The sequence below is a fragment of the Dermacentor albipictus genome, chromosome 2, assembly GCF_038994185.2.
Source record: "Dermacentor albipictus isolate Rhodes 1998 colony chromosome 2, USDA_Dalb.pri_finalv2, whole genome shotgun sequence".
Taxonomy (NCBI): Eukaryota; Metazoa; Arthropoda; class Arachnida; order Ixodida; family Ixodidae; genus Dermacentor; species Dermacentor albipictus.
In genome coordinates, this window is record NC_091822.1 from 156,871,654 (window position 1) to 156,898,657 (window position 27,004).

A 27,004-nucleotide genomic window follows, 5' to 3' on the forward strand; every position below is an offset into this window, starting at 1 on the left:
ATTTTGTCGGGGATCCACTGTCTTCGAGAGATGCGCTACCTTTATCAGGGCTCTTCTCAGGGGCTAAGTTGCCTGCTGACACTGTCCTTACCCCAAAAGCCTTTTGACTACACACAGCGTTTGCATTTAATATTCCTTTAAGCACTGTTTCCAATGACTACAGAGATGCACCTAAAAACATTAGCTGTTAGCAGCATGAAGTCTGCTTGACTGCCCAGGTAATACCATATTGAACAGCTGGAGCAGCAGATGCGATCTATTTGCACATAAGCTGGTCACACCAAGTTGTTGTTGGCTCCCTGTATTACAGCTGAAAACTTTGCCTAAATACAACTTTCTTGCATTCTCTTACCGCCTTGTTTCAGTTGACCAGCTTGTTAAAGGGACTGCAGGCGGAGAAGGCATCCCGCAGTGACTTGGAAATGTACGTGGCGGTTCTCAACACCCAGAAGACAGTCATGCAGGAAGACATGGACCAGTTGCGCAAGCAGTTTCAGGAAGGTGGGCTGAAACAGGCAGTTGCCCTGGTTGCGTGGTTGTAATGAGGTTCTTATTCTTTCCACCTGCCAGGTTTATAACTAATGTTGTGTTATGTTCAGAACCACGATTTAGTTACTGTGCAGTTTGTTTAACCCTTCGATGAGCCTTTGCTTTCTCTGCGGTCATTCTGGTGAGGAACTACCGTATAGACTCGTATAAGGGCTGCACCCCTATCTTGAAAGCCGAAAGTTCGCAGAAAAAGAAAGACGTTAATCAAAAAAGCAATCGCGTTCGATGCCCCAATGCATCATTCGTACATCGGTGAATTTTCGTGTGCTGCGCACTTCTGCGTGTCCCCACTAGATGGTGAGAGCTGTGCATTGACCACCGATGCAATGGTATATGTATTCGGTGATCCGGGGTGTCTAGTAGTTGCCACCTGCTCCGGCACCGTTTAGACCAACAGGTTCGGTCACGTGTAAGGACTGCATCTTGTCAAATTTCTGGAAAAACGTGCGGCCCTTCCACTAACGGTATTTCATGTTTTTGGAGGCTGCACGGAAGGCACATTCATGTAAACTCGTGATTGGTAAGGGACGTATGTCAAAATACTTCGAAGTCTCGATACAATGAACTACAGAGGACTGCGGCAAATTGCTTATTCTGAAAGGCTGTTATAGTGAAAGCACCAAAATTGACCATTTTACCCATGAATCCGTAAGTTTATAAGTTGTCATCGTATGAGCTATCCACATAAACGACGCTGTTGGATCCCGGCCTGTGCTGTTGTTATGTTTTTTAGATTCTGCTGTCATGCACCCCCGTATATAGAGTAGCGTGTGCACAAAAGAGACCCTGACGCCGAGAAAACCACTGACAGTGAAGACGCTCCATGTCACCTATAAAGCGAAGCATTTCTTTTTGTTTGTTTGTTTTTCACATTCCTTGCCGTAAACTCCGCAGCTGTTTTGCTTGAAACGGGCACCCAAACTATTCCATAAGCAAGCGTGTATATATCTCCTCGTTGTGGCCGGCACATGCAAAAAGTGTCTCCCTTTGCCCGGCTTGAAAACTTTCCGTTTGAAAGTAGCTTGTTAGTGGCGTCGCCTCTTTGATACCATTGCGATAACGCCACGCCACATGCCGATATGACACGTGCACACGTAAAACATTTTTTATTGCACCAACTTAAAAAGACATTAAGCATTTCGTGCCCGTGTAAGCGCGAGTCGCACTTCTACTGCACCAGTCGAGGCACCTTTGTGTTGAGTGTACCTACCGCGTTGGCCTAGTCGGTATATAGTGTTGTGCTCCTGAGCACAAGTTTGCAGTGTTGGACATGTGGCCGTGGTGGCCACATTCCATTGGCACTAGAATGCTAAAATTCTTGCGTTCCGTGCTTTGGCTGCACGCAAAGAAATCTATGTGGTTGAAGTTAATCCACAGCCCTCCACCTCCACTGTCCCTCATAGCCCGCTAAACAGCTTCGAGACGTTAAAACTAAACGGCACAATGAAAAAAAAAATTTGTTTTGAGTGCGACGTCCACAAAGTTGTATAAGCACAAAAGGCTGCTGGGACGCCTTGTATGCCTTTGGTCTGCTTCTTTTTGTTACGGGAATGTTCAGCACAGGCTTTTGACGTCTTCTTCATTTTTTGCACAACCTTGACTTGCAGTGTGCAACCTGCTGGAACGAGAGAAGCGGGAGCATGGCTGCCTGAAGCGCACATGGCAGATGGCCAACGACCGGTTCCTGGAGGCCCAGCAGGCCCACGTGCGGGACCTGGCGCGCCTCCAGGCAGTGCTGACAGCCGACCAGCAGCGGCACCTGGCACACCTGCGCAAGGTCGACGTCCCGCCGATGAGCCCCCGGAAGAAGGAAGGAGAGGCCACTGGTACGCCCGTGCCGCCAGGGAGATGCAGTGTAGAACATTACGCAAATGGGGCATTCTTCGTAGCAGTGTTACAGCACATGCAAAACGTAGGGAAAGAAACAAGAAGGAACAGAACAGAGCGCTTGCGTTGAACTAGAAGTTTTATTGAGGACAGCTGGCCAATCTATGCCAAAAACCCACCAGTGTAAGAAAAGGTGACAGAAGGAAACAGATACCGTTGACTTCCGTCAATTCTACCCTGGCAGGACTAACGAAAGCGATCGGATTATCCGGTGGGTTGAATTAAACAAGATGCAGAATAAAATGTCAAAAAAAAAACAGACTGTTGATTCATTTGGCAGTATTTGCTCAAGTTTAACATGCCTCCGAATCAAACACTTGCCAACTTTCTATTTTTTTCGAAGTAGAAAACTAAACTAGAAATGATTTAAAGCCTCTAACCAAAGTAGAAGTGAAACTTTCACCCGATCTCTTTAAAATGGCGGCCAGTTTCTTCAAGTCAGCTTTGCTGCAATGCAGTCGTAAAGTGTACGAATGCAGCAACGGTGGTTTTGATTTCGTATCCAATTGAATCGTGCAGGCGATTTTTGGCCCAATTTCTTTGGAAAACAAAAGGTGCCTGTCAGAACGGGGTACATACCGTAATCAGACATCGGGAGCTACAGTTATTGCTTGAAGGTCTTCCTGGGTGGGCCAGAAATAGTCGTTTTTGATGGGAGATAACTTGTGTTCAACGCATTCGCTGTCCCCTAACCTCTGCTGAAACTGATGCTTCCACTAAAGAGGTTGTTATTGGGATCACCGTATGGGTCAGGCACATTGGTGTGGACTGGTCAAGTTCGAATTTTCCAGCGAATGCCAATTTTAGGATCGAAGTAACAATCGCTTGGACTTATAGAAATGCATGTACACCGGCCGGGAAGATCAGTCAGGATCGAATAAACCAAAATAATCTAATTAACTGGAGTCAGACTAACCCTTTGAGGGTCGATTCTTTTCGCCATATGCGACCGCCCAGGGTCAATTTTTTTTATTGCAGATTTCAATTCTTCTTAGAGACTTGAAGAATATTTATGGTAACTTTTCTAGGGTGACTGTAAAGTGAGAAAAAAATATTTTCCGTTGGTATATATGTACTTTCCATTCAGGAATAACAACAATAAAAAAGGTAATAAACTTACACTTACAAGAATAAAAATGTGGTGCATTGTTGCACACATAGGTGAAGGCTTTGAAAATGTGCGCACAAGAATATTTCGCAAGGCTCAAATGTTCCTGCTCTTACACTAATATGTACATCCGTAGCGTAATCGAACTGCGTAGGTGCACTCACTCAAGAAAACTGTGTGGTTGTGTGCCCGTCAAAAAAGGAAAACATGTGACGGAACTTCCACTAATCATCTTATTGCCAAACAGAGGCAATTAGTTTTCGTGAGTCTCAAAAAAAAGAAGCAACGGAAAGCATACACGGCGGCATCCTTTCTACACGCACACCTGTGAGCACTAAACGAGCGAGAAACAAGTGGCCTCCCTTTGAGTGATTAGTAATGAGATAGCCATCAGTTTTGCAAGCGCAAGAAGCTGAAACTGCCTGCGGAACCAGTTGTACATGTCTGCTTAGGGGCTATTGCAGTCAACAAAAGAATTAGTCAATTACCAGCCCTGCAGCTTTGCAATGATTGCGTCAGTAGTATATTCCACTCATTTATTGTGAACTTAATTTAGCCAAAGCATGCATTTTTTTTTCCTTTGGCAATCGGTGAATGGAACAGGTCGCCCAACTACATTGTTTTACCTCCACGTGTAAGTGCAGCTTTTGAAAAATCTAAATTATATGGTGTACCCGGACCTTGTATACTGTCACGGTATCCCTATTCTTTTGTATTTGTATAAAGTGACATGCTTCTCCTGTAAGTATCCATTTTTCTTGTGCACATGGCCTTGCTGTTTGTCTAATGGGAGTGCCTTATGTTTTAGAGTGAGCTTTTCTGCCCCTCTGAACTGCCCTGATGGAGCAAACAGTATTAGTAAATGAATTAATGAAAGTGAAATTTTGTTGCAGCTGACCTTAAAGGCACACTAAAGAGAGGAATGATTTCTTATGTATCAGTAAATTGCCCTTCTACAATATCAAAAACACCCCTCTTACCAAGATGAGGCACTTGGTAAGCCAGAAGAAGCGAAATAACAGGAAGACGGGTGGAGATGCGTCCTTGGAGTTCCCGCACCAGTTTGCTGTGACGCCATGGGTTTTGGCAGCGCCTTGTAGGGCCTAGATAATTCTTTAGCCGTAAAGATAAACTGCAGTGTGCTCTAAAGAAGACATAAACTGAACATGGAGATTTTCTGGAACTTTGCTGAGCCAACGCAGCCTAAATACGAAAAAATAGTACTTTGAAATCTGTGACGTCACAGTGATGTACTGGCCCTGGGGATACTGCGCAACATGAAAAAAATAATAATAAAAATAAACTTACCGTCATTTTCTCTTCTAATGATCAGCCTATTATTTCGGTATTAACGACAAGTAGAGCTTTCGAAGAACCCTTCATCCATCCAAACTTGTTTATTGTTTTGCTTTTGTGTCCCTTAAGTGTTCTGGTGTGAACAATTCAGCACTGTCATGTACATCTACGTGATATTGCCATCTCTCTGCAGGCACGAAGTCTGAGCTAGTCCCCTGCCCACTGCAAGAACCTGAGCTGCAGGAGGCCCTGCATTCTGTCTCTCCGCTACCCACAAGCAGCCCCAGGGTTCACTACAGGTTTACAGCATTGGAGCCCCGGCTCTTCTCCAAAGCAAGCACACTCCCAGGAAGGAAGTCTAACGACGTGAGTCGGTACTTCTAAAAAGAAGCTTTCTAGGCGAACCCTCCCAGTGGTTACTGACCGTGGCTACTGCTGCTGTCTTGCCGTGTTACTCGCACAAGGGACAGCACTTGCATAACAAGTCGGCGTATATGTAGTGCCCCCATCCGTACTGCCCCTACAGAGGCACCTGTGGGGCTGGTTCATTTCTTGACAGAATTGGGTAGCCAAGTAACAAATTGGACCTAAATATCCTCAGTGCAACAAATACATGCCTTTTCAAGCGCACGATTCCATTTTTAGAGCAAAGCATTTGATGCTGTCTCTCTCGGGATTCGGCGCATCTGCTCCATCGACTTCTTGCCGAGTAAACGGGACTGTTCTTGGAGATAGTGTAATAGTACGCTGGGCCAATCGCAGAGATGGTGTAACGAAAAATGGGCCGACCCCGGAGAGGGTAATCCTTGTTGCTTGGGTCACCTCTGTCACAGAGTCAGGGTCTCTGCATCTTGCCGTCCTACTGGGCAGGCACATACTTTCTGTCCTGCAAGACGTGTTGCAGAAGATAAAAGGCTTTAGAGCATTTAGCTAACCACTTCACGGAACCTTTGCTTCACATAGATCCCAGCTTATGCATTGGATCTGCATAATTTTTCTTTTTTTTTTAGCTGTGGGACAGGGTTTACCAGTGTCAGCCTGTCAGGACCGTTCCATCGCTGCATCGTTAGTGTGTTGGCGTTTACCACTTTAAACACGAGAGGGCTGGGACTAGAGTTGCCAACAAATGAGTGGACAAAGTCGGGGAGGGAGGGTGCTGCTGGCAGCGAGTGACCCCGTCATTGCCAGGAGCCGTCATTCTGTATATGGAGCATAGTTTCACCATTTTTTAGTCCCACTACGTCACAATTTTTACAACAAGAAAGGCACTGTAGTTGTCTGGCTAACGTGGCTACCAACACAGATAAAACGTTACTGTCGACAGTCAGGGCCTGCGACAGAACTAGAGGCACGACAAAAACTAAACCGTCTTTGTTTATGACAATGCAACACTAGTAGTCAAAAGAGAAAAAAAGATTCAGTGGTGATTCAGTGGTAAATGCGAGAGAAATTCGTTAGCATTACATCGCATCTCTATGAGATCTCAGATATGTGATTGAACCCGCGTTCACCACATTGTAAAGTGTTGTTCAGGAGCTCATTCGACACAGGTCCTATATATGCATACATACACATATGCAATGCAAACCCGATTATGCGACTTTCTCAGGACTGTGACAAAGCATTGTTAAATGTGGGCGTTTTAAAATCCAAACAAAAGTTATGCCTATAAAAACACTGTTTCGTGTGACGGATTTACGATAAACTTCAATGTAAACTACAAGCTAATACTCTGCAGGGCTTGGAAACCCAAATCAACAAAAAGTAATTGCGAGAAGATTACTGCAGTACAGGTGCCAATCATGCTTTATTAAATTAAAGAAACCTTGTACTGCAATCCGCTGCCGCGATTCCCATCAGCTGGCACGAACCATGCCACACTGTGTGCTTGAAGGTTCTCCACGCTTCAAAAAAAATTTCGATCCGAGAGTCAAGTGCGCTTGCTCAAATTGAGCAACGTCCAAAAGGAGGTCCTCTGCGACGTCGCGCGAACAGGTGAAGCTCCAGATACCATCTGTGTGTCGCAGCACATCGGCAAATGGGTAGGCACAGGCACAGCATCTTTGGCGTTGTCTTCCTCATACGATGACACAGCGGTGTGGCCACGAGGCAATGCCTCCTTGATGGCATCATCCAGCGACACTCCGCCTCGCCACAGATACCAACGTTGGCATTGGCCTCAACGTACCAACGTGGTAGTAGCCCGCTCTATGGGACCTTGCGCCCCGTAGCTCGCAGGACCTTTCATTAAAGTTATTCCATCCATCCATCCACTTGGCGAAGGTTGGGGTGAGGTTTAAACTCTCAAAATCGTCTGTGACGAAGCCTGCATCGGCTTTGAGCGTACAGCTCCATGCCGCTTTTCCACCTCTTCGATGATATTTAGCTTATCGCGAAGTGACAGAACTGTTCGCTTTCGGGACATCATGCATCACCGTTGCTCAACACAACCCAAAACTTCTCAACTGAATGCTGTTCGTTACGAACACGACGAAGAACAAGTAGAACAAGTGCGAAGACCTCTATTTGCAACCTTGTTTGCGATCTACTGCTGTGAGAGTGGGAACTTGGAAGGAGAGAAATGCTTCTCCAGCACGACTTGAGGCGACACCAGCGAGAAGAGAGGGAGAAAGTGATTGTGGAGATGAAAACGCGATCAGCGCACCAGGTGGCTGCTGCAGAGGGAAGAGAAAGGAACAATGAGACGAGGCAGGGAAGAAAGCTGCGCCGAAGCGAACCGGTCAAGCGTCGAGTGGGATCAAGCACTCCGCATGCTAAGGGGCTCCCCTTCCGAAGAAGAGACGGTGCGAGGAAAGAGGCCCATGGCACTTTCATCCGCTTCGTGTAGGTCGTCGTATAAAGCGGCTCAGGCATTAAATCGCGTTGGATAACCGAGGTGCATAACGCATTCCTTCCACAGGAACTTCGCCGGGGCTGCGCTAATCCTTTGTAAAACTCGGATTGTCGTTAAACCGTGGGGCCTATAACAGGGGTTAAGCTCCTCTAAACTCTCCCATCCCTTCTCAACCTCGACCACATGAACTGCCTTCCACACTTCACACACATGCACTTTTTCTCACTTTGGCACTCCTAATGCTATTGCATTAAAAATGTGCATCTGAGCTGTCGGCATTTTAAACAGGAAAGCTGGTTTATCGATTGCTATTAAGCCTGGGCATTTGGCCATCCCGGATGGGTCATCTTGGGACTCTGAACACTTACTCTCCCGCTTCATTCGGTTCTGTGTTGGTAACACTAGGTGGGACCCACCCTGGTGCCGGCTCGGTGACTGCGGCGTTGTGCTGCTGGGTAAGAGGTCAGGGGTGCAATCGCAGCCACAGTGGCTGCATACTGATGGGGGCAAAATGCAAGAACACATGTGTGCCGTGCATTGGATGCAAATGAAAGAACCTCAGGGAATCAGAATTAATCTGGTGTCCACCACTACATAATCTTTGTAATGAGATCGTGGTTTTGGTGGCATGTAAAGTGTCAGAACTTAATTTTATAGAGGGGTTAGAAGAAGTGAAGGGGGAGGTGGGTGCATAGATGCGGTAAAAGTGCTACTGCACCTGCTCTTCATGTGGAAATAACCTTGAGTTCTGGTGAGGCGAGGTCTACTGAGGATTCGTAATATTGAAAACATCACTCAATGTTGCAGTAAACCGACGTGTGTGACATTAAAGACATCAAAACGATCTGATGAAAGGAGATGCATAGCCTGATATTATGTTCGAATGTCGTTATAACAAAGTTGAAGGGCAGCCGAAATTACTTCGTCATTCAGTCGTAACCTGTATTAATGAAATCATGCAACAAACTTCTTGCGACCACGAAATATTTTCGTATCCCCGGCGAATGCCCATAGGATTCAATGCATTTCATACCTCACGACAACGAAATGTCACTGTACTAATTCTGTATAAATGAAATTTGCTGGAGCACAACTCCACATATTACCTACTTGTGCAAGGCTAGCAGGTTCCAAAATGTACTTAAATGCAATCGCATTGCACTAAACATGCATAAGATACCACTACATTACGCTTGTGTGGATGGTGCCATTTTTGTTTACAAAAACAGCCAAGCGGCGGAAACGATCGTATGCATGTGCGTATGGAACCTGTGTGGCTTTCCTTTGTAGCCATTGCTACGATTGGGTGGATGTCTCATTTTCCCTTTCTTAATTACTTCCCTCCACCTTGTGGGTTTCCGCAGAACTATTACGTCAAACTCTTGCCTTTGCTTTGAGTTGTCAATAAATTCGACTTTGTCCTGCCATCTGCTAGCCACCTGGTTAGCTCAGTTGGTAGAGTGGCTGCCCCGGAAAGGCAGTGGTCCCGGGTTTGCGTCCCAGACCAGGACGAATTTTTCTTCAGCTGCAAGGCTTTTCTTTCGAGGAACCTGTATGGGTTTCCTTTGCTGCAGTTGCTACGATTGGGGGGATGTCTCATTTTCCCTTTCTTAATGAAGTCTTATCTGACACAAAAATAGCTTCTATATTACCTATATTTGTTATGAGCATATGTTGGTTACACTGCAGTAGCATGAGATAATTTTTTTATTCGCTTCATTAATCCGATAACTTATTATATCCATGTTCATGATGCTGAGGTTTGACTCTATACCATACACATTTAACTACCGTATTTACTCGCATAATGATCGCACTTGCATATCATAGCACCTCTGAATTTTGTCGTCAAAATTCAATTTTTTTTTATTTCCCGTGTAATGATTGCACCCCGAACTTGCCGCAGCGATATGTCATGTACCAAGCCTAGCTAATAATGACTGCGCTTACCCTCTGTTGAACGTTGCGCAAACGACTCTTCCAAGACAAACCAAGTGGTCTGCATGCACCAAACATACTTAACCAGATGCAACATTTCATTCCTTTCATCACTTTTTCCGCATTTTCACGACAAAAAAAAAAAAACTGCAACCAATCTTGCCTTTATTATGTGTAGGCTTTATAATAGTTGTGGTCAACAACAACAACAAAAAAAAGGTGCCTTTCGATTCTCGTCTGCACTCATGGGCACGCAACAAACCGCGAGAGGCAACGATAGCAGCCACGTTTACACTGATACGATGGAAGTGTACCCTATTCATACGCCGACGCTTGTAACACAGCTAAGATATTTGCCCAACCTTAGCGGAAATGTGCCATATTAGGATAGTCATGAAGACAAGTGCCGCAGTTTCCACAGCATGCCTGCCATGTGTTCCTGTCACTGGCAGCTAAGCGCACCCATCTGTTCCTGTCCCTTCAAAGTGGACATGGCTACGTTATTGCCGCAAACTTGCCGATATTAACAACATTATTCATTACTGATACGGAAGAAACTGTTTCAGTGCACATAATGTACTCACGAGAAGAAAAAAAAATCGCGTTTGGCTTGCTCCGCCGGCCGCATTTTTGTTTTGGTGTCCCGCACTACATACAGGGGCAGCCGCCTGTTTGTTGACCTGTTGCTGCGGAATGAAAAAAATTTTTTTTTTGCGGGAAATTTAACCCGCGTAATGATCGCACCCCTGAATTTGCGTAAATTTTTTTTGTCAAAGAAGTACGATCATTATGCGAGTAAATACGGTAATACAGTTCTATGACAGTAAGGGGTTAATGCATACTGCATGCGGTTATGCATGCTTCAGTAACAGAAATGCATCTCCCCTGACGTTCAGCAGCGCCTGCGAAGCTCCCCAGCCGACCTGAATGCCTGTAAGCCGCCTGCGACTCTTTTGGCGGCCAAGCAGAACCATCGGCGATCCCTGTCAAGCTCAGACCTGCCCACCGAGATGGACAACTCTCTGTCCGTTCCGGCCATGAAAGGAATGGAGGACACTCGGTCGCTGGGCGACTACGGTGGGGCTGTTATCGCTGGGGGTGGCATCGGCTTGACAGGCGACCAACTTAGCGCACTCTCTGGTGAGACTTTCGTTTTGGCTCGTTTGTGAACAAAGAACCGTTTTCATTTTTTCAAAAACTTTAATGTCAGAACTTAACTACTACATTTACTCATATAAGGCCCACCATTGTGCAAAGCCTGTACAGTGCTCACGGAATGAAACGCGACATGGAGTATTCAGTAGAAACCTGCATATGTGGAAAGTAAGCGAGAGGCACCATGTCATGTTGCAAGGAGTTACACTTACTCCGACGTACACTTACGGACTTACGGAGGACTCCGACGTAAATGTACGCGCCAGAATTGCGTCGGTTGACACGAACTGCCGCCAGTGGAAATGAAAGTATGTGGGTTAGTTAGCCCTAAATTGACACGTTTCATTCCGTGAGCACTGTGCTTGGCATAGATGCTTGTATACGACTATTTACTTCGTCATATCCGTGTTTGTGGCGTCTGGCTTCGACTGTGCATCCAGCCGACTCGTAAAACGAGGTGGGGAGGACAGCACTGGCACCGATTTTGCTACTCTCACAGAATGCTTCTAAAGGGAGCATGTGCCCAGCTGCTGACAAACCACTTTCACTTCACTTTTCGATGTGCTGCCCCCCCCAATCGTGCAAGCCGTTAACTCTGGTGTAGGTTGTTCCAAGTGCCAGTTAGGTTCTAGTGAATTCTTGTAGTGAAATGCATCTTGTGCCATGGAATGTGTTTGCTGTAAGTGGGCTTGACTGTATTGAAGCCAATGTGTAGGTAGTACACATTGGGTACTACTTCTGGGTAGTATGCCACCTTGAACAGTACGTACTGTCGTACCTACATGTGCACAACCTCTCAGTGAAGGAGATTTAATGCTTTTTCTTTGTGTCCAGAACGTCACACTAGTGACCCATCAAAAGCCTGTAAGTATATTGACAATTTTAAGTATATCTGTCAAAACTTTGCTGTAGTAAGCATTACAGAAATGTAGAAGCTTTGATGTATATTGTCACACTGTAGTGACGGTGAAGAACCAGTAACACTGACTACCAGTAGTGTTTGACAACTCTCTGTTGCATGAATTTGTGGCCTGAAAGGCAAGAAACACTTGGAATCACAATCGTACGTTAGCATCCAGTACAGTCATCGAGTGTCGAATTTACTCTCCTGGATCAGGTGTGTCCACTACTTATGTATGTCTCATCATACACTCCAGAGTAATTGATAATGTTCAGTACATTGAAGAATGCAGGGCACTATTCGGGATGTGCGCTCAATTTGATCTTACACACCTCTTTTTGAATACTGTAGGCACGTCTTGCGTCGAGCGATAAGAGTGATAATTCCAGTAAAATGTACACCGGCTAAAAGTAAAGCGACGCATGGTAACATTTAACAAAGCTGCTCAGCGTATGTCTTGAAGTTCATTTCTTGATGCCTTAAAAACTGCAGATGCAACGCCTGAAATGGAAGCCCGGAAGTCCTTGATGGAAGTGGCCCGCACAGATTATGATGATGGACTTGGTGTCGGCAAGCGGGTTGTCAGTGATAAGGAATGGAGGCTACTTGAAGAAGAGGTATGTGCGCCCAGGACTTCGAATATACCTTTCTTTTTTTCAGTGCCTGGGTGGCACAGAGCTGCCTATAAGGGAGCATGAGATATGTTATGCAATTCTTTTTTTATGTTACATATTCAAAGTTTTCAAAGAATGCGTAGAAGTTTGAATATAATTGGGAGTAAAAGAAATAACAAAATTAAGTGTTTTTATTCTACACGTACACAGGAAAGATTTCCAACATATTGCTGCATGCAGGTATGCTTGCGGCAGTCTGCAAGTCTATTTTGACCAGTGTCATACTGTCGCTATAGAAAGACGCAGGTACCGTTAATGCTTTCAAACCAAATATGCATCCCCGGGTGACTAGAAAAAGTTTCAAAGCGTTTTACCAGCTGAACGATCCCTAGTTTCTTCACAACTCTCAGTGTTGGCACTTGTCTCGCATCACTGTTATCCTTGTCAGTGCAGACAGTGAAGTGGGAGTTGGCACTGTTTGAGGCTGCTGAGGCTGCTAAACAACACTAGTTTGTAACAGCAGACAACTAAGTTGCCTTAGATCGTGTCACTGTTTAGCACATCAAGGAACAAGTGCTGGATGCGGGGGCTGTAATTGGACAGCATCCTCATGCAAGAATAACAACTATCTTGGCTTGGCTTATTCTGGGGTTTGGGTGCGCCTAGTGACTACTGAGCTAACCGGGTCATGCTCTCGATTTCTTTGGGGTCGTACATTAGTGTCATTTGGCCACTTCCAGTTTTAAGGAGGTGCTGACAGTGCATCAAAACGGAAACATTTTTTCTTGTTGCTTGTCTTGAGCTACGGCCGCGGCATTCCGACGGGGGCAGGATGCGAAAACGTTTCTGTGCTGTGCATTGCGTGCATTTTAAAAAACCCGAGACGGTCAAAATTAATCCGGAGCATCCCTCACCACAGTGTGCCTCATAATAAAATCATGGTGTTGGCACGTAACACCACATAATTTAATTTTGTTTTGCTTATATCTGTGGCCGAGTCTGGTGAATTAGCATGTGTTCTTGCAGAAAGAGTGAAATATAGAGCGGTGGTGCTGTAAGGCGGCCAGAATTTTGCTCGTCATTGTATATCTATGACGTGAGTGGCAGGCTTACGAAGCTGTCTGAGTGTTTGGCACACCTGAATTATATGTTCCGGAATTACTCGTTGGTTATTCTACCTGCTGGCTTCCAGTGAAGTCATTGTAAGAATGTACTGCTTACCGCGCAGCTGCCTGGATGTGACTTGATCAACCATCCTGCCAGCCGCATTTGCTGCTTGTGTATTTACAATTTCTCAAAATATTTAACATGAAGATTATGAGGCGTAACTGAGCAATCTTCGGTACTGGAAGCTTTGCAGTCTCCTTGTGCAGCCTTGCAGTGATCACATTACCTTAGACTGCTAGCATGGTTCATGCCCACTGGTGAGTGACAAAGTTTGGATTTGCTGGTGTGGTTTCTGTCACGCTTTCACTGTCACAGCAACATGGTTGCCACAACTTCTTGTCGCTTGCTCGGGTTTCTTGAAGGCCACCACCTATGTGTCAGTGGTCACATAGCAATGACAGCTGTGATGATCTTGGGCTCACGGAAGCTATAAAGAAGTGCTGTTCATTTGGATCGGTTGTTTTAAAGCGAAGCTTTCTTTGCCTCTTCCGTGAGGTCTGGCATTCGTCGTCATTTCCTTACCAGATATAGTTGTGGATATATGCAGACAACTTGGGGCCACCGGTTATGAGCTTGGAACAGGCAGCTTGCTGCTGGCTGCTGTCGGGCCTAGTAGAGAACTTAGCTCACTGGGTTTGTGCCATTCCTGGCCGATCCCCCAGAATGGATGTGCCACTGTGACACGAAGGGTATGAAGCCATGAATGTACTTAGATGTGTGTTACACTTCTGTGTGCATGCACCTCCCATCAACATTCTTCCGTCGACGAGCATCACATGTCACAGAAACAGCTAACAAGTATACAGTCGCCGACCGTTTATTCGGACCTCACGGGGACTGTGGAAATGTCCGAATAAACAGGTGTCCGAAAAAGCAGATTAAGAGAAAAAAAAACAATGAAATCTTTTATTTCCACGCACTTGTTCGGGCTCGGCAGTAGGCTTGAAGAAATCGTGAGTGCGCCGTTGCACGCTGTTCCGTTTACGCGCAATTAGATAAGCCTGAATCTAGGAAAGGGTCGTACGGTCACTATAGGCGGTTGAAAGCACAGTCACTGCTTGTGCACGCTCCGCATGCGACGGCAGAGTAGCACATGGTGCGTCATCTTCCGACTCGGAGTCATCGTCCGGCGGTGCAGCAGAAACCTGACGAATGATCTCGCCGTCGTCGAGTTCTGCGCATGTCAGTACAGCAGTGTCAGCACCTGTGAAACTGTCAAATGAGACGGTGTCCGGAATCGCAATGCAACCACTGCGCAGGTCTCGGCAGAACATTTTCCGTGTCAGTACGGAGCACATTGGAAGGCGACAAATCTTAGGCCTCCCGGCACCCGCTTGCCGGCATTCCCCAGCGCAGTCTGCGCGGGCACTGTCGGCACCATTAGACACTTGACGCAATGTTTCCGTACGCCGCGTTGGATCACCGAAACCTCGACACAGCACACAAACACCACCGCGCCGACACCAGTCGCACAAACAAAAGACGTTGCCTGCTCGCGGCGTCGTGCGTGAAACAAACAAATCAGCTGCTGGATTGTCTTGACATGACTTACTAAGCTGAAACCGGAACTGCTGTACGGCCACTCTATCGAACCAGGCAGAAACGATGATGATGAGCTGGGATTTCCAGTAGCGCCACTTCGTGGGGCAGCAAGGAGGCTCCGTTCAAAACAAAAATGGCGTTCAGCAAGTCGAACTAAGCGCCGGTCAGAGTGGGTGCATGATGCCCTCGATCGAGTTGGCTCAAGGAGTGTCTGAAAAATCAGACGAGAGGTTGCGAGGTGTCCGAACTTTCGGCAGTTGTTATACATTATGGTCTATGGGGAGAACGGCGGTGCCGCGAAGCTGACCGAATAATCGGGCATGTCCGAATTTTTGGAGTCCGGAAAATCGGTCGGCGACTGTACTGGCGACAACGCTGTGCTCGTGTCATCTGCCACTGTTGTTATCTTGCTGACTCAAGCAAGCTTTGCGTCATTTATAGATTCTAACATTGTGTTGCATCTGTGTGCGTGTTTTTTCTGGTGGCAGAATTCTTTCTCCTGCTTTCGCGCAGCTCAAGCGGCTGCGAGAGCGCCTGTGCCAGCCGTGCGAGATGTGCAGCAACTACGAGCTGCAGCTGCAGCAGGTGCAGCGGGACCTGGACCGGCACGCCAAGGAGCTGGGCACAGCCAGGCAGGACCTGAGCCGAGAGCGCGACCATCGGCAGCAGCTTGAGCAGCGCTTCGCCGACTCGGCCACTGACGTCCAGCACCAGGTCTGTTCCTTTCACATTGCCGAAATGCTAGAAATGCTGCTTACGTGGTGTCTGCCGAGTCAGATCTTGTGATTGTTGGGGCAGGATAGTGATTTCAGTGTGGCTACTTCTGTCATCCACATACTTAATGAAATATTAATCCATTCTTGCCTTGGCCTAAAGCTGCTAACATCCAAGAGGGGAGATAGAAAAGAATATTGTTGAAATCACTAAAATAGGACAAGGCTTGTGCCCTTTGCGGGTGCCTTAGTGGCAGAATGAAAGGGAGTGCTTTCCTCCAGAGTGAGTCTATCTTAGACGACCAGTGGAACATGTAAACCTGCCCCCATTGAACTGGTTGAGTACAATTTCTTCAAGGCAAGGAAGAAAACATGCAGGTTCGTTATTTTACCTGAGAAACTGTAATACAACAGCACTATGGCATCTTATTATTTGATGATTTTCAGTCAACATCAACAGGACTTATCTTACCTCACAGTTGCGTGCGATTTTGCAACTTATGGTTTACTACTTCTGTCGACCTGCTGCTGTCTAAGAGTCTATGTTACCTGTGGTGAACTGAAACAGAACACCGTGGTCTAAATTTCCGGAGTCCTCCACTACGGCGTGCCTCATAATCAGAAAGTGGTTTTGGCACGTAAAACCCCAAATATTATTATTATTATTATTATTGAAACAGAACAGCACAACTGCTTCTTGGTTGCTGCTTTTAAACCCAAATGCATATGAACCGTTGATGTCGTTATATAACATATCAAGTAGACTGTTTATAGTGTTTATACTCTGACCATACCTTGTCTTTCGTAATCACACCTACATAAGTACATATACCTACCATATTTACTCAAATCAGGCCGATTCCCAAATGTCCAAAACCTGAAAAAAATATAAAACTTACCTCGAATGTCAACTGAACAAAAAAGTGAGGGCAGCGTTCACAAAATGAAAACAGCATTTATTTAATCCGAAAAACTGGCAAAAGTTCAGGAAATTTTTTTATTCGTAGAACCGATTTGTAGAGTAGAACCTCATTCTACAGTTTGGGAAAAATGCGTTAACAAATGTACTAACCGAGAAAACATACGATCCGAAGCAACTGAAAAACTTTACATACTCAACTATTGTAGACATCTGCGTAATGCAAAGAATTGCGGGAACCGTTGCGGCGAGAGACGCTGACGCACGTCGAACTGATGAGGCTCCGGTGATCCGAGTGGCGTTTTATTGTTTTCCTATCGCGTAGTGTTTTAGAACAGCGACAGGAAACCGTAGCGAAATGGAGCTGGTAAGCGATGCCAGATGCCACCAGAGCGAAACGTGACGCTCGCATTGCGGTGCCTGCAGCAGGGAACTGCGGCGCAATTGTGTTATCGCCTACTAACAGCATCCAGTGCGCTTCCAACAGCACTATGCCCCATGCACTGTAAAACAAATAGGTGAAGATGCAGTGATTGCTGTGAATGTGGCATGTGACGACTCTGAAGGAGATTTTCTGGCACTGGATGAAGAAACTGAGTGAACGCCAGCGTTTTCATGGGTGGCTACTGTTCTCGATTGCACATACCTCAGGCCTTTTCTTGCTTAGACGGCATCTAGTGGCCAGAAAGCATATCATACGATCACAGTTTGCAGATGTATTGCACGTTAGTGCCAAGAGAACATGTCTTCTGGGAATATGTGAACCGGCAAAGAATAAGTGTAACTCCATTGGGTCATTCTTTAAATGCGTGAGCATTTCTATGCCAACCCAACAAGAAAACTCGTGCGTGCGTCCATCACGTAAGACGACTCAATATAAAGAAATTATTGTATAAAACAGAAGTTGAAATGAAAAAAATTCACCGACAATTACAATACAATGTGAAATTAAAGTGCAGCTCCATAAGTGTTTTCATTTCGCAATGTATTGGCTGGTGCGGACAATTTCTCATGTGCGGCACATTGCAAACGGCGCGAGGAGTGGCGGGACTGTCTCGCTAATAGGGAGATCACGAGAGGCAGCGCCTGGGTGACGCGTGGGCACGATTCACAGCAGCCGCCGCAGGCAGACTTCTGCTCATGGGGCGCTTTGTTTCTGTACATGGTATCGGTCGACGTGCTCGCTGCATGCTGTTGGTGAACAGGTCATGGTGCGCTTCGCTGGGGCCATCTCGTGGTGGTCGTCGCTGCAAAGCGCATCTTGCGCGGCACTGTGCTTTTCTTCTCGCCCTTTTGGCATACCCTCCTCCACTGCTTTCTGCCTCATGCTTTTATGCGAAGCATATTACGAGAGCTCAACCCAGCTCTTCAGGCGCGGCGGTGTCGCCTTGAAACCACGTGACACCGTGACGTCACGACAGAGGAGAAGTGGCTTTGGCTCAACTCTTGCAAGGCGGGCTGGGTGGGAATCGAACCAGGGTCTCCGGAGTGTGGGACGGAGACGCTACCACTGAGCCACGAGTACGATGCTTCAAAGCGGTACAAAAGCGCCTCTAGTGAATGCGGTGTTGCCTTAGAAACGAGCTGTTTCTAAGGCGTGCGTCTCTTGCTCAGGCGCACATTTCGTTGCCGCGCCGAACGCTGCTTTTCTCGACGCTCACCGCGTCCAATGCGGGGCGCGTAGTCGCTGCCCTGTAGCCCATTGTCTTACACCCCTTGGCGGGTCGATGGGAACGCTATCGCGTTCCACTCTTGAAGGCGAAGCAGTAATGCATGAGTTGTTTCTTCGTCTAGCCGAACCAAATATAGCCAAGCAACAGCAGTTCACCAGGCTAAACAGTGGTTCAACAACTAAAATAAAGGCTAGTATGCTTCGCATCCTGGGCTTAACCTTACCTAAGCCACAGCCATTTTTTCTGTAGCCTCCTCCTCCTCCACTTTCCTCCTCTCACTCTCTCCACTATCAGCGCCTTTCACCTTTTGCTGTGTTCCTTCCCTCGATTGCGAGGGACGCCGACGCACACCAGCGCTCAATGCAAAAACGGGCGCGTAAGAGCCACGCTCCGAAATGTTGATGTTGATGGTGGTTAATGAGCAGTCAGAGAGTTTATAAGGATGATAAGGAGTGCTGAGGGGTTAGATGAGTCTTGTCACAGTTGATAATGGTTCGACACGCATGGATAAGGTGCTAAAGAGCTTAAAGGGCCCCTCACCAGGTCTGGCCATTTTTAGCTGACAAGCACAAAGCATACAGTGTGCGATAACAATCGTGTCTGCAAAGTATTACATCACTATGCGCCGCGGAAAAATGTCAAGTTTCAAACCGAACACCGTTTTCCCTTCTGCACGCGGCTGCCGTGCTCCAAGCGCCGGAGGAAGACGTAAACGTGCTAGTGCGTCTACGTACATGTGTTCGTGCTGCGACATCGCTCGTGGTGACATGTGACTTCGAGAATTGTTCAAGCCAACATCTGTTATTTGTTTAATATGCAGGGTGTCTACCAACCGGGAAAACCGGGAATTCTCAGGGATTTTGAGTAGTCTGGAAAAAGTCAGGGAAAACTCAGGGAATTTGGGCCTCTATCAGGGAAAATTAGCGGCAATTTTATTGACAGGGTCGTAAGTCGCGGTAATGCAGGCTCGAGCAACAGACAGGAATCGTATTAAAACGTCTTTGACGCATTGTCGTTGGCTGGAGGAGTTGCCAGTGTGCAGTCAACGACCGACTTTCCGGATTCCCGATAATTTGGACGGCTTCACGGCACCGCCACGTAACTCATAGAGTCAACCTATCAGAATGTGTGAAATTTCGGACGCAAGAACTCTTCGCCGTCCGATTTTCCGGACGTTTTGCCGTGACCGCAGGTCTGAAACGGCAATAATCAAAGGCACCACCTCTGCCGTTTTGATTACTTCGCCACCTCGAACCGGCACTCTCGCACGCAGATCCGCTGGCAGCCGTTGCCACCACTGCGGCAACGCGCTAGGCCTAGCTGCTTCGACGTTCGCTATGAAGCTTCTTGCCTTTGGGTGCCGAGTTCTTTATTCAAAGAATAAGCTATTGTCAGCAATGGCACGGACTCCGCATTTGTGGTCCTCGCGATTGCTTAGGAACTTAGAAAACACGGTGCGTTGCATAATGCCGGTTCCCGAAAGTCAGCTTTGCCTTTGTAAAGCAATGTTACATGGTTAAGCATACGCAAAAGTATCGCAGTGAAGCATAACAAGCGTCAGAAGGGGCTATTGCCACGGAACACAGTATGCATTTCTTAATTATACACACGTGCACCCGGTATTTCCTGTCACAGTACGAGCGCCGGTATGCCTAATATGTGTACCGACAGGCCTTCAGAGCGTTTTCGAACGTGCCTGTCGCGGTTTGAGCCCCTAAGGGCAGTAAATAACACGCATTTATTTTTTTCCAACTGGCCGATTTTTCGAACGTTTTCCCGACCCCTAAGGAGTTCTAAATATCGGTCGTGCACTGTGCAACTGACCAAGATGCTTCAAATGGTCCTTGGGGCGAACAAGTGGCAGGAGGAGGACAAGAACAGAAATGATGTATGCATTGAGGAATAAACGGGAAAGGAAGCTTGCTGCCGCCGTTTTGAAGAAGTTTGAGCTCAAAAAACTAAATTTTGGCTGATGCCGAGATGCAGGTGTCCCTCATCCAAATGAAAATAAACTCTTTTAAGCAGTGAAACACAACACTCAGGCGTCGTGCGCAGGCTGAGAGTATGTCAGGACAGTTGAGGTTGAGTTACGAGCGGTTGAGAGAGAATCTCAATTGTGACAGAGTTCGGGCCTCATACCACTGAGCTTGCTATCAGTTGATAGAAATAGCTCATATTTGAATAAATTTGCTTCTATGTGCATCTCCTTTTTACTCGTATTTGTGAATGTCCGACTTCATTTGAAATTTTTTTCGAAGACACTTTATTTGCTGTGTATTTCACTAACCCCTGCCTTCTATTCTCTTTTTGAATAACATGAACACTACTCCTTAGTATTCAAATTGGATTAAGTCGCTTTTTTATTTTTTTTCATGCGCTTACTAGAGAGTGACAGCATCAGGCGATATGGTTTCAGCCGCGTCTTGACATAAAACATAGTTCTGCATCACTCAGGGAAATGTGTAAAGGCACTCAGGGAAAACCTGGAAAACTCAGGGAATTTGGAAATGTCAACTTGGTAGACACCCTGATATGTTGCTAAAACAGACGAACTAAAGCTTAGAGAAATATTAAAACACACAAGCTGAATGTCTGCATTTTTTGTTTTACTTCGCACCGCAGCAAGAGAAATGTACTTCCATTGTGTCTGCTTGTACCTACGTCATGCAGTTGTGCGCACAGATGTCATTTTCTGCCGTGTTCCAGCGCTGGATCGTGCTCCAAGATACTCACTTATGGTCACCCCAGAAAAATTGTGGTAAATTTTTTCGAAATAGGTCCCTAAGAATAATTGGAATCTGCAACATAAAAAAATCAACTCTGGGCGAATGCATGTGGCGAAAACAATCTACCCTGTAAGAATTAAACAACTTTGGCCATTAAGGTCGGTCTAGACGGTGTGATGACAGTGGCATGACGAAGCTGGTATGACAGCAATGGAATAACCGCAACAGCTCAAGACCATGAGCACATACATAGGGACCTAAGTTGTGACCCTTCGCCTGAAGGCGCTACGCTTCTCAAGATCTGCAATGGAATGTCACTGAAGTACAAGGACTACTACTGCCGGCAGGTGGCGCTACGATCCACTTTGTCGTGTATGGGTGATGTGTTGAGTGGAAGGACACTTTAAAATACGGAGGTCACGGTGGCTTCTTGTTCACTTTTGCAGAGCAGCACTGTTATGGGCGAACGTGATGGCTGGGATGCAGTTTCATCCAGCGGACAACACCTGCGCATTACTTAGACATTCGTGTACAGCAAAGACAAACACTGTTGTCCTTTCCTGGTGATTGCCTTCATTTCTCAGCATTTCATTGAGGAACTAGTCCTTGTATGCGTTTCAGCTAGCTGGCATCACTGTAATTTGAGAGGAGCAATGAGTTCTCTCCTTTTTGTACATTCACACTGCTGTGTTGTTGTTTACTTTGTTACCAAGAGCACTTCAGACCCCACACCCTACATCACCAAAAGCCAAGCTTTGATACTTTTAATGCTGTTGCATTAAAGAATCGCTTCACGTTGACTTGTGGAACTCGAACCCCCTGTCCGGTGTTTGCCGCAGGTGTCCGAGCTCCAGGCCCGCCTGGGGGCATCTGAGGCAGCCCTTGCAGAGACCCAGCAGGCGCACGCCGAAGTTTCGCAGCAGGCAAACGAGGAGCTGTCGCGGCTGCATGCCCAGCTGGTGAGCCTGCGGGACCAGGCCGAGCGGTTGAGCCAGGAGAACCAGCAGCTACTGGGACGATACGTGGCCAAGGCCAGGCAGCTGCAGGACCAGCCCATCAATTTGCCCGACTCCCTCGAGGTGAGCACGAGGCTACTTTGTGCATTAGAGGTCGCATTGAACTGGAATCTCGTGTATTTTTGTAGAAGCTTGAAATCTTGGCAACTAAAAAGGGGAAGCGCGTGCACGTGATGTTCAAGCGATTGCAGAAAGCGAACCACATTGGGCTGTCGCATTGTGGTGTGAGCAGCCACATTTACGCAACATTATAAAGATAAGTTATAGGGTGAGGGGCCTATAGCAGGAGTCGAGGAATGCAAAAATGTGACAATTCAAAAGGCGCTAGAACGAACCATACAAAAGAATAAGGGAAAAGAAACATTAAATAGCTGTTGTAAATATACATACACGGAAATGGTAAGTAGAAAGCAGTAAGCAATGGAAGAAAATGCGCTGATAAATAGAACTTAAAGACAAAATGATACCGAGACCAAGAAGGCACAAAAATTGAAGTAGGAGTGATGCCAGCGAGGTACTAATAACATAAGTTGAAGTTGACAACAGACTACACACATAAAAACAAAGGTTAATGATTTGTTAGAACGTCAAGAAATACTTCAACTGGTAATAAACGGATAGCATAAGGAGGATGGGAGTTTGGGATGTAGGACGTGGCACTGTGAAAGCTTTCACTGAGCTACCATACAACATTCGGGCTTGGTAATTTGTGCAGCGATTTTGTCTGCCACGAAGGCTCTGACTGGTGGCATTTGTGAATGCATTTTGGAGGCCGCTGCACACAGTACTGTAGCAAATAAAGATGGCATTGCACATATCGCAACGAAAGAATGGTTACTGAGAAGTAGGAGGCGTTTGCTGTGAGAATCTGCTGCTGTCATAAGTGAATTTCTAACAGGAGGAACCGTTGAAGTCCGATTTTTTTTTTCCTGTCTTTCTTCTGTGCAGGAGCTTCGTTTCCAGTGCCTGCAGCTGCAGGAAGACCTGATCAAGGTGCAGCTAGACAAAGAGACTCTAGAGGAAAACCTCCGGGGCCAGATCCTATTCCTGCGCGACCAGGCCAGCTCGGAGATGAACTGCAAACAGCAGATTGAGCGCACCCTCACCCAGGAGGCCGAGCAGCTACGCCGGCAGCTAGGTGAGAGAGGGAGACCTGCCCTGCTCGTCTTGTGCATTTCTCGCTGGATTTTTTGGTATCATCAAATTATTATAGTTAATTTCTTTTCAATTTTCTTGATTGTAGTCAGGCTGTTGATCTTTTGTTTAATAGATGATAGTTCATTTTAGAAACAAGGCTTACAGACTCGGCCCAGTGGCAACGTGTTTGTTCATCAAGCCATGAGGTCATGGGTTCAATTTTCTATGTTGGTGGCCTTATTTCGACTTGAGCAAGAGATGGTGGGAACGAGAGGCAAGGCTGGGATGTTAACGTCAACCCTTAACTTTCCGACAGTAGCTGAGTAACAGTTTACCTAGGCTTAGAGGGTACCCTATTGGTGGAAACCAAACTAGAGCTCTTCATTATGGCGTTATCCCAAGCCTACTGTGTGTCTTTAAAAATGGCAGGCTTACATGAAAAGACAACGATTAAGGCATGCTGGCTTAATTTTCCTCTGCAATTTAGCGAAGGAAGGTAACGACAAAGTTATAGTTCTTGGGTTAATTTCTGCCTTTCCATTTTTCTCTTTTGTTTAGGACATAAAGCCCCGTTTCTTAATTAACTTTGTTGCATTGACGAAGGCATGTTGTGTGTCCTTCAGTGACTAGAAGAGATTTAAGTGTTTCCACTTGCCTCTGTCTCTGTGTCTCTCCCAGAAGTTCCTGGAGACTGCTACCTGTCTTCCCTGTAGTGCCTTCATGCTGTTTGGGCAGCCCTCCCTCCAGTCTTCCTTATTCCTTCCTCGCACCTGCCTGCTGCATTCCTGTGTGTCCTCCCCTATGTGTACTTGCATCTGTGCATGACCTGTTAATTGACTGGGACGTGACTGCCAAGCGTGTCATCTGCCTCCTGTGCTCCTGCTCTCTATTGGACTCATTTTTTAACAAAGCTACCTATACATGCTCATTATAGACTGAACACGCATGGCCTCATTCTTTCTTGTGCTTGAGCTTTTTACTTTTTATTTCCTTTTGCTATTTGGCTTTTCTTCTGTATTTATATATTTTTCCTCTCTGCTTTCTAGTGGTCTGTGTGCCTGTGCTTTTTGCTTTCTGCACCTAATACTTGTGCCGCGACATCTTGTGTTCACTGTTCTATGTGTACGTGCTGTTGTGGTACGCTTGTGGAGTGTCGGTTGTCTGTAATATACCTATGTAAAGTTTGTGACTGAGAATGTGTGCTTGCTGGTGGCCTTGATTGCTCCCAGTAAGGTGGTTTTGGGGAAAAAAAATTGTGCCACTGTGGAAGTCTACCGCAGGCAGCACGTTCATATGCAGGAGCATTTCACGTGACACTAAAGAATACACTAGTGCTCCAACAAGTGTCCAGAGCATCACCCTTACCCAGAATGCATTTTCCATAAGTAAAGAGGTGAAGTAAATGTAGGAACGTATTGACACCAAAGCTATGAAAGCAGGGAACCAGCTCCCAATGTCGCCTTCTGTGTGATTTGTTGTTAATGTATTGTTGTCGGCTGCTGACAATAAAATGGTAAATTGCATTAGATTTGAATGCGAAGGAAAAAGCAATTAGGCCAATTTTCACTACATTTTCTTGTGGAGCATTGCCGCTGCTACCTGTCTGCGCTGTTCTGCCGGCACCATTTGTGCAATAAAAACATGCTCTCAATGTGCCCCTCTAAATCACCAGGGTGATAGAATCGGGCAGAGATTTTGTTTGAGACAAGTGCTGAAGTCATTTGGGATATTTTATTGCAGCAGCAATTATATAGACATTCCAGGCACATTTATACCATTGGCGGGACCGTGATGTTACGTATAAAGTCCAAGCACGATAACATCTTTGCCGTATGCTGTATGTGCGAGTGAAACTTGCGAGGGTCACCCGACGATCTGGGATTGAGTATACGAGTATGACAGCTATACGAGTAGGCTGTTTTCAGCTCTCAGTGTGTTCACGTGTCCACCTGCAAGTTGCGCTACTATGCCGGCTACCTTGCACAAGCTGCATTGCTGCTTTCAACACTTGCATAGATGTTCTGTTTTACTTGGGGGTTAACTTGCGAAGATGAAAATAGTTTCATCTCGGGGAAATAGCTTGCTTACAGAGCTGTTTATTCAGATTTTTCTATGCAAGAATGCGAGTTCATTTTTTACTGTGCCTGCAGTATGGTCAACAGTACAGAAAATTTATTTATATACTTTTGTTCAGCAGTTCATACTTTGAATCTTGTGATAGTCGAGGCCACAAGGTGTTTCACTTTCACCTGTCACACAGCCCCGTGTATGTCACACACCATTGCTATTCTGGTAAGTGCAGATGTTGCATGCAACTTTGACTGCGTGTCACTGGCAGTTTAGGCTGTGTTGTGCAAATTCGGCTCGGTGCTTTCTACCTAAACATGAGCATAGCCCACTCTGTCCAGTAAACACAGACGAACTTGGTAGGCATGCTCGCTGTATTTCTTAGCTGGTCGCCAACAAACGCGAACACTACTTCCATGGCCGTCAGTCTAACTTGTGTCCGTAATCTCAGGCCTGATCACTGGTTAGCCTCTCCATAACCGGAAAACTTCTTGCGATGGTTTCCAGCCACTGATATGCAGGCAAGCAGGGAAATCTAGCCTTGGTCACACTGCCTTGGCTGTTAGGCCTAACCAGCACTCCTTCATTGAGTGTCGGCGATCCAAGTTAAGGTTGGATGACGAGTCGATGCCGATCTATTCGCAGCAGCCATACAGCCTGTATGGCTCTCGGAAAGTCAAGAAACCATCTTGCCAACAAAAGTGGCAGTTCTGGGGATTACCTGAACAGCGCCACGTTCCAACAATGTGTATGCGAATAATGCCTGAAAAATCGAGCGAGACACTGTACTGCATTGAAATCGTTGGCCTAATAAAATAAGTGGTGGCATCACAGAAATGTTTGAACTTGACAAATTTGGTGGCGGTGGCCGTAAACAAATTCTTCATCCTTGGCTTGATTTTGCCGTGAGCTTTGCAATGGCGATGTGACTTGCTCACCCAAATCGAAACTGTCGGTCATACGCATTTGAAACAATCACATTCATTCATGTCGAAATACATCTAAAATTTGGAATACTAAAATTCGATCCAATGCAATTACCGAATAGCACAAAATTTGATTGAATATTTGAAAATATTGTACAGTGAAACCTCGTTAAACCGTAGTCGGCCGGAGCTCGGAAAAAGTACGTACTAAACGGTAGTACTGTTTAAGCGAAATAGCATGAGATCGCCCACTTACCTGTTGATAACGGAACTCGGAGAGAGTGCGATGAAAGGGGAAAAAACATGCAGTATTTATTCACTTCGCGGGACGTAAGTGTTATTTTCGTTTGAGGTCGCGGCGGCCTAGCACGACGACAGCGGCCTCAAACTTACTGAAGCTGCGTGCCAGCTTCTCAGCCAGCCCCCCTCTTCTCGGCAAACACTCGCACGGCACGACAGATTCCTCGTTGGCGTTACGTATTCTCCGTGCACGCGCGCAGTAGTGCTGCATAAGTCCCGTGGCGCCTTTTTCATTGCCGGGTGCCGGAGTTCGGAAAACTTTTCGTTTGGAATAGTTACGTTATCGCGCCCCTGTTCTTGCGACGATCGCATTCACGAGGCTGACGTAACGCGCAGCTTCTGCCACTGTCGGGCCTGAATAGCCCGTGCTGTCGGATTTCCGTGTCGTCCTCATCACTGTCGCTAGTTGACACTTCGGCAACAACAGCGGCAACGATGGTGAATAGTCGAACCTCGTAGCCAACATCTCTTCGCGGTCGCAGCAGCGCTGCCTAGCAACTTCGCATTCCAAATGCC

The 27,004-nt window shown here is 46.4% G+C and overlaps 1 protein-coding gene across 7 annotated transcripts in view; it reads left to right on the forward strand.

The window, feature by feature from the left end:
* The window catches only part of LOC139056174 (rab GTPase-binding effector protein 1-like), a 60,371-nt gene that overhangs the window by 17,464 nt on the left and 15,903 nt on the right, over positions 1–27,004 (forward strand). For 4 of the 7 annotated variants that reach the window (XM_070534151.1, XM_070534153.1, XM_070534154.1 and 1 more), the window contains 8 exons: positions 366–501; positions 2,157–2,375; positions 5,034–5,206; positions 10,529–10,772; positions 12,181–12,305; positions 15,525–15,725; positions 21,882–22,121; positions 23,007–23,196. In XM_070534151.1, the coding sequence (XP_070390252.1) occupies positions 366–501; positions 2,157–2,375; positions 5,034–5,206; positions 10,529–10,772; positions 12,181–12,305; positions 15,525–15,725; positions 21,882–22,121; positions 23,007–23,196 (1,528 nt within the window). Of the gene's footprint in view, positions 1–365; positions 502–2,156; positions 2,376–5,033; positions 5,207–10,528; positions 10,773–12,180; positions 12,306–15,524; positions 15,726–21,881; positions 22,122–23,006; positions 23,197–23,873; positions 24,136–27,004 lie in introns of those variants that run through there. The other 3 variants (XM_070534156.1, XM_070534157.1, XM_070534152.1) reach the window with 3 other exon arrangements.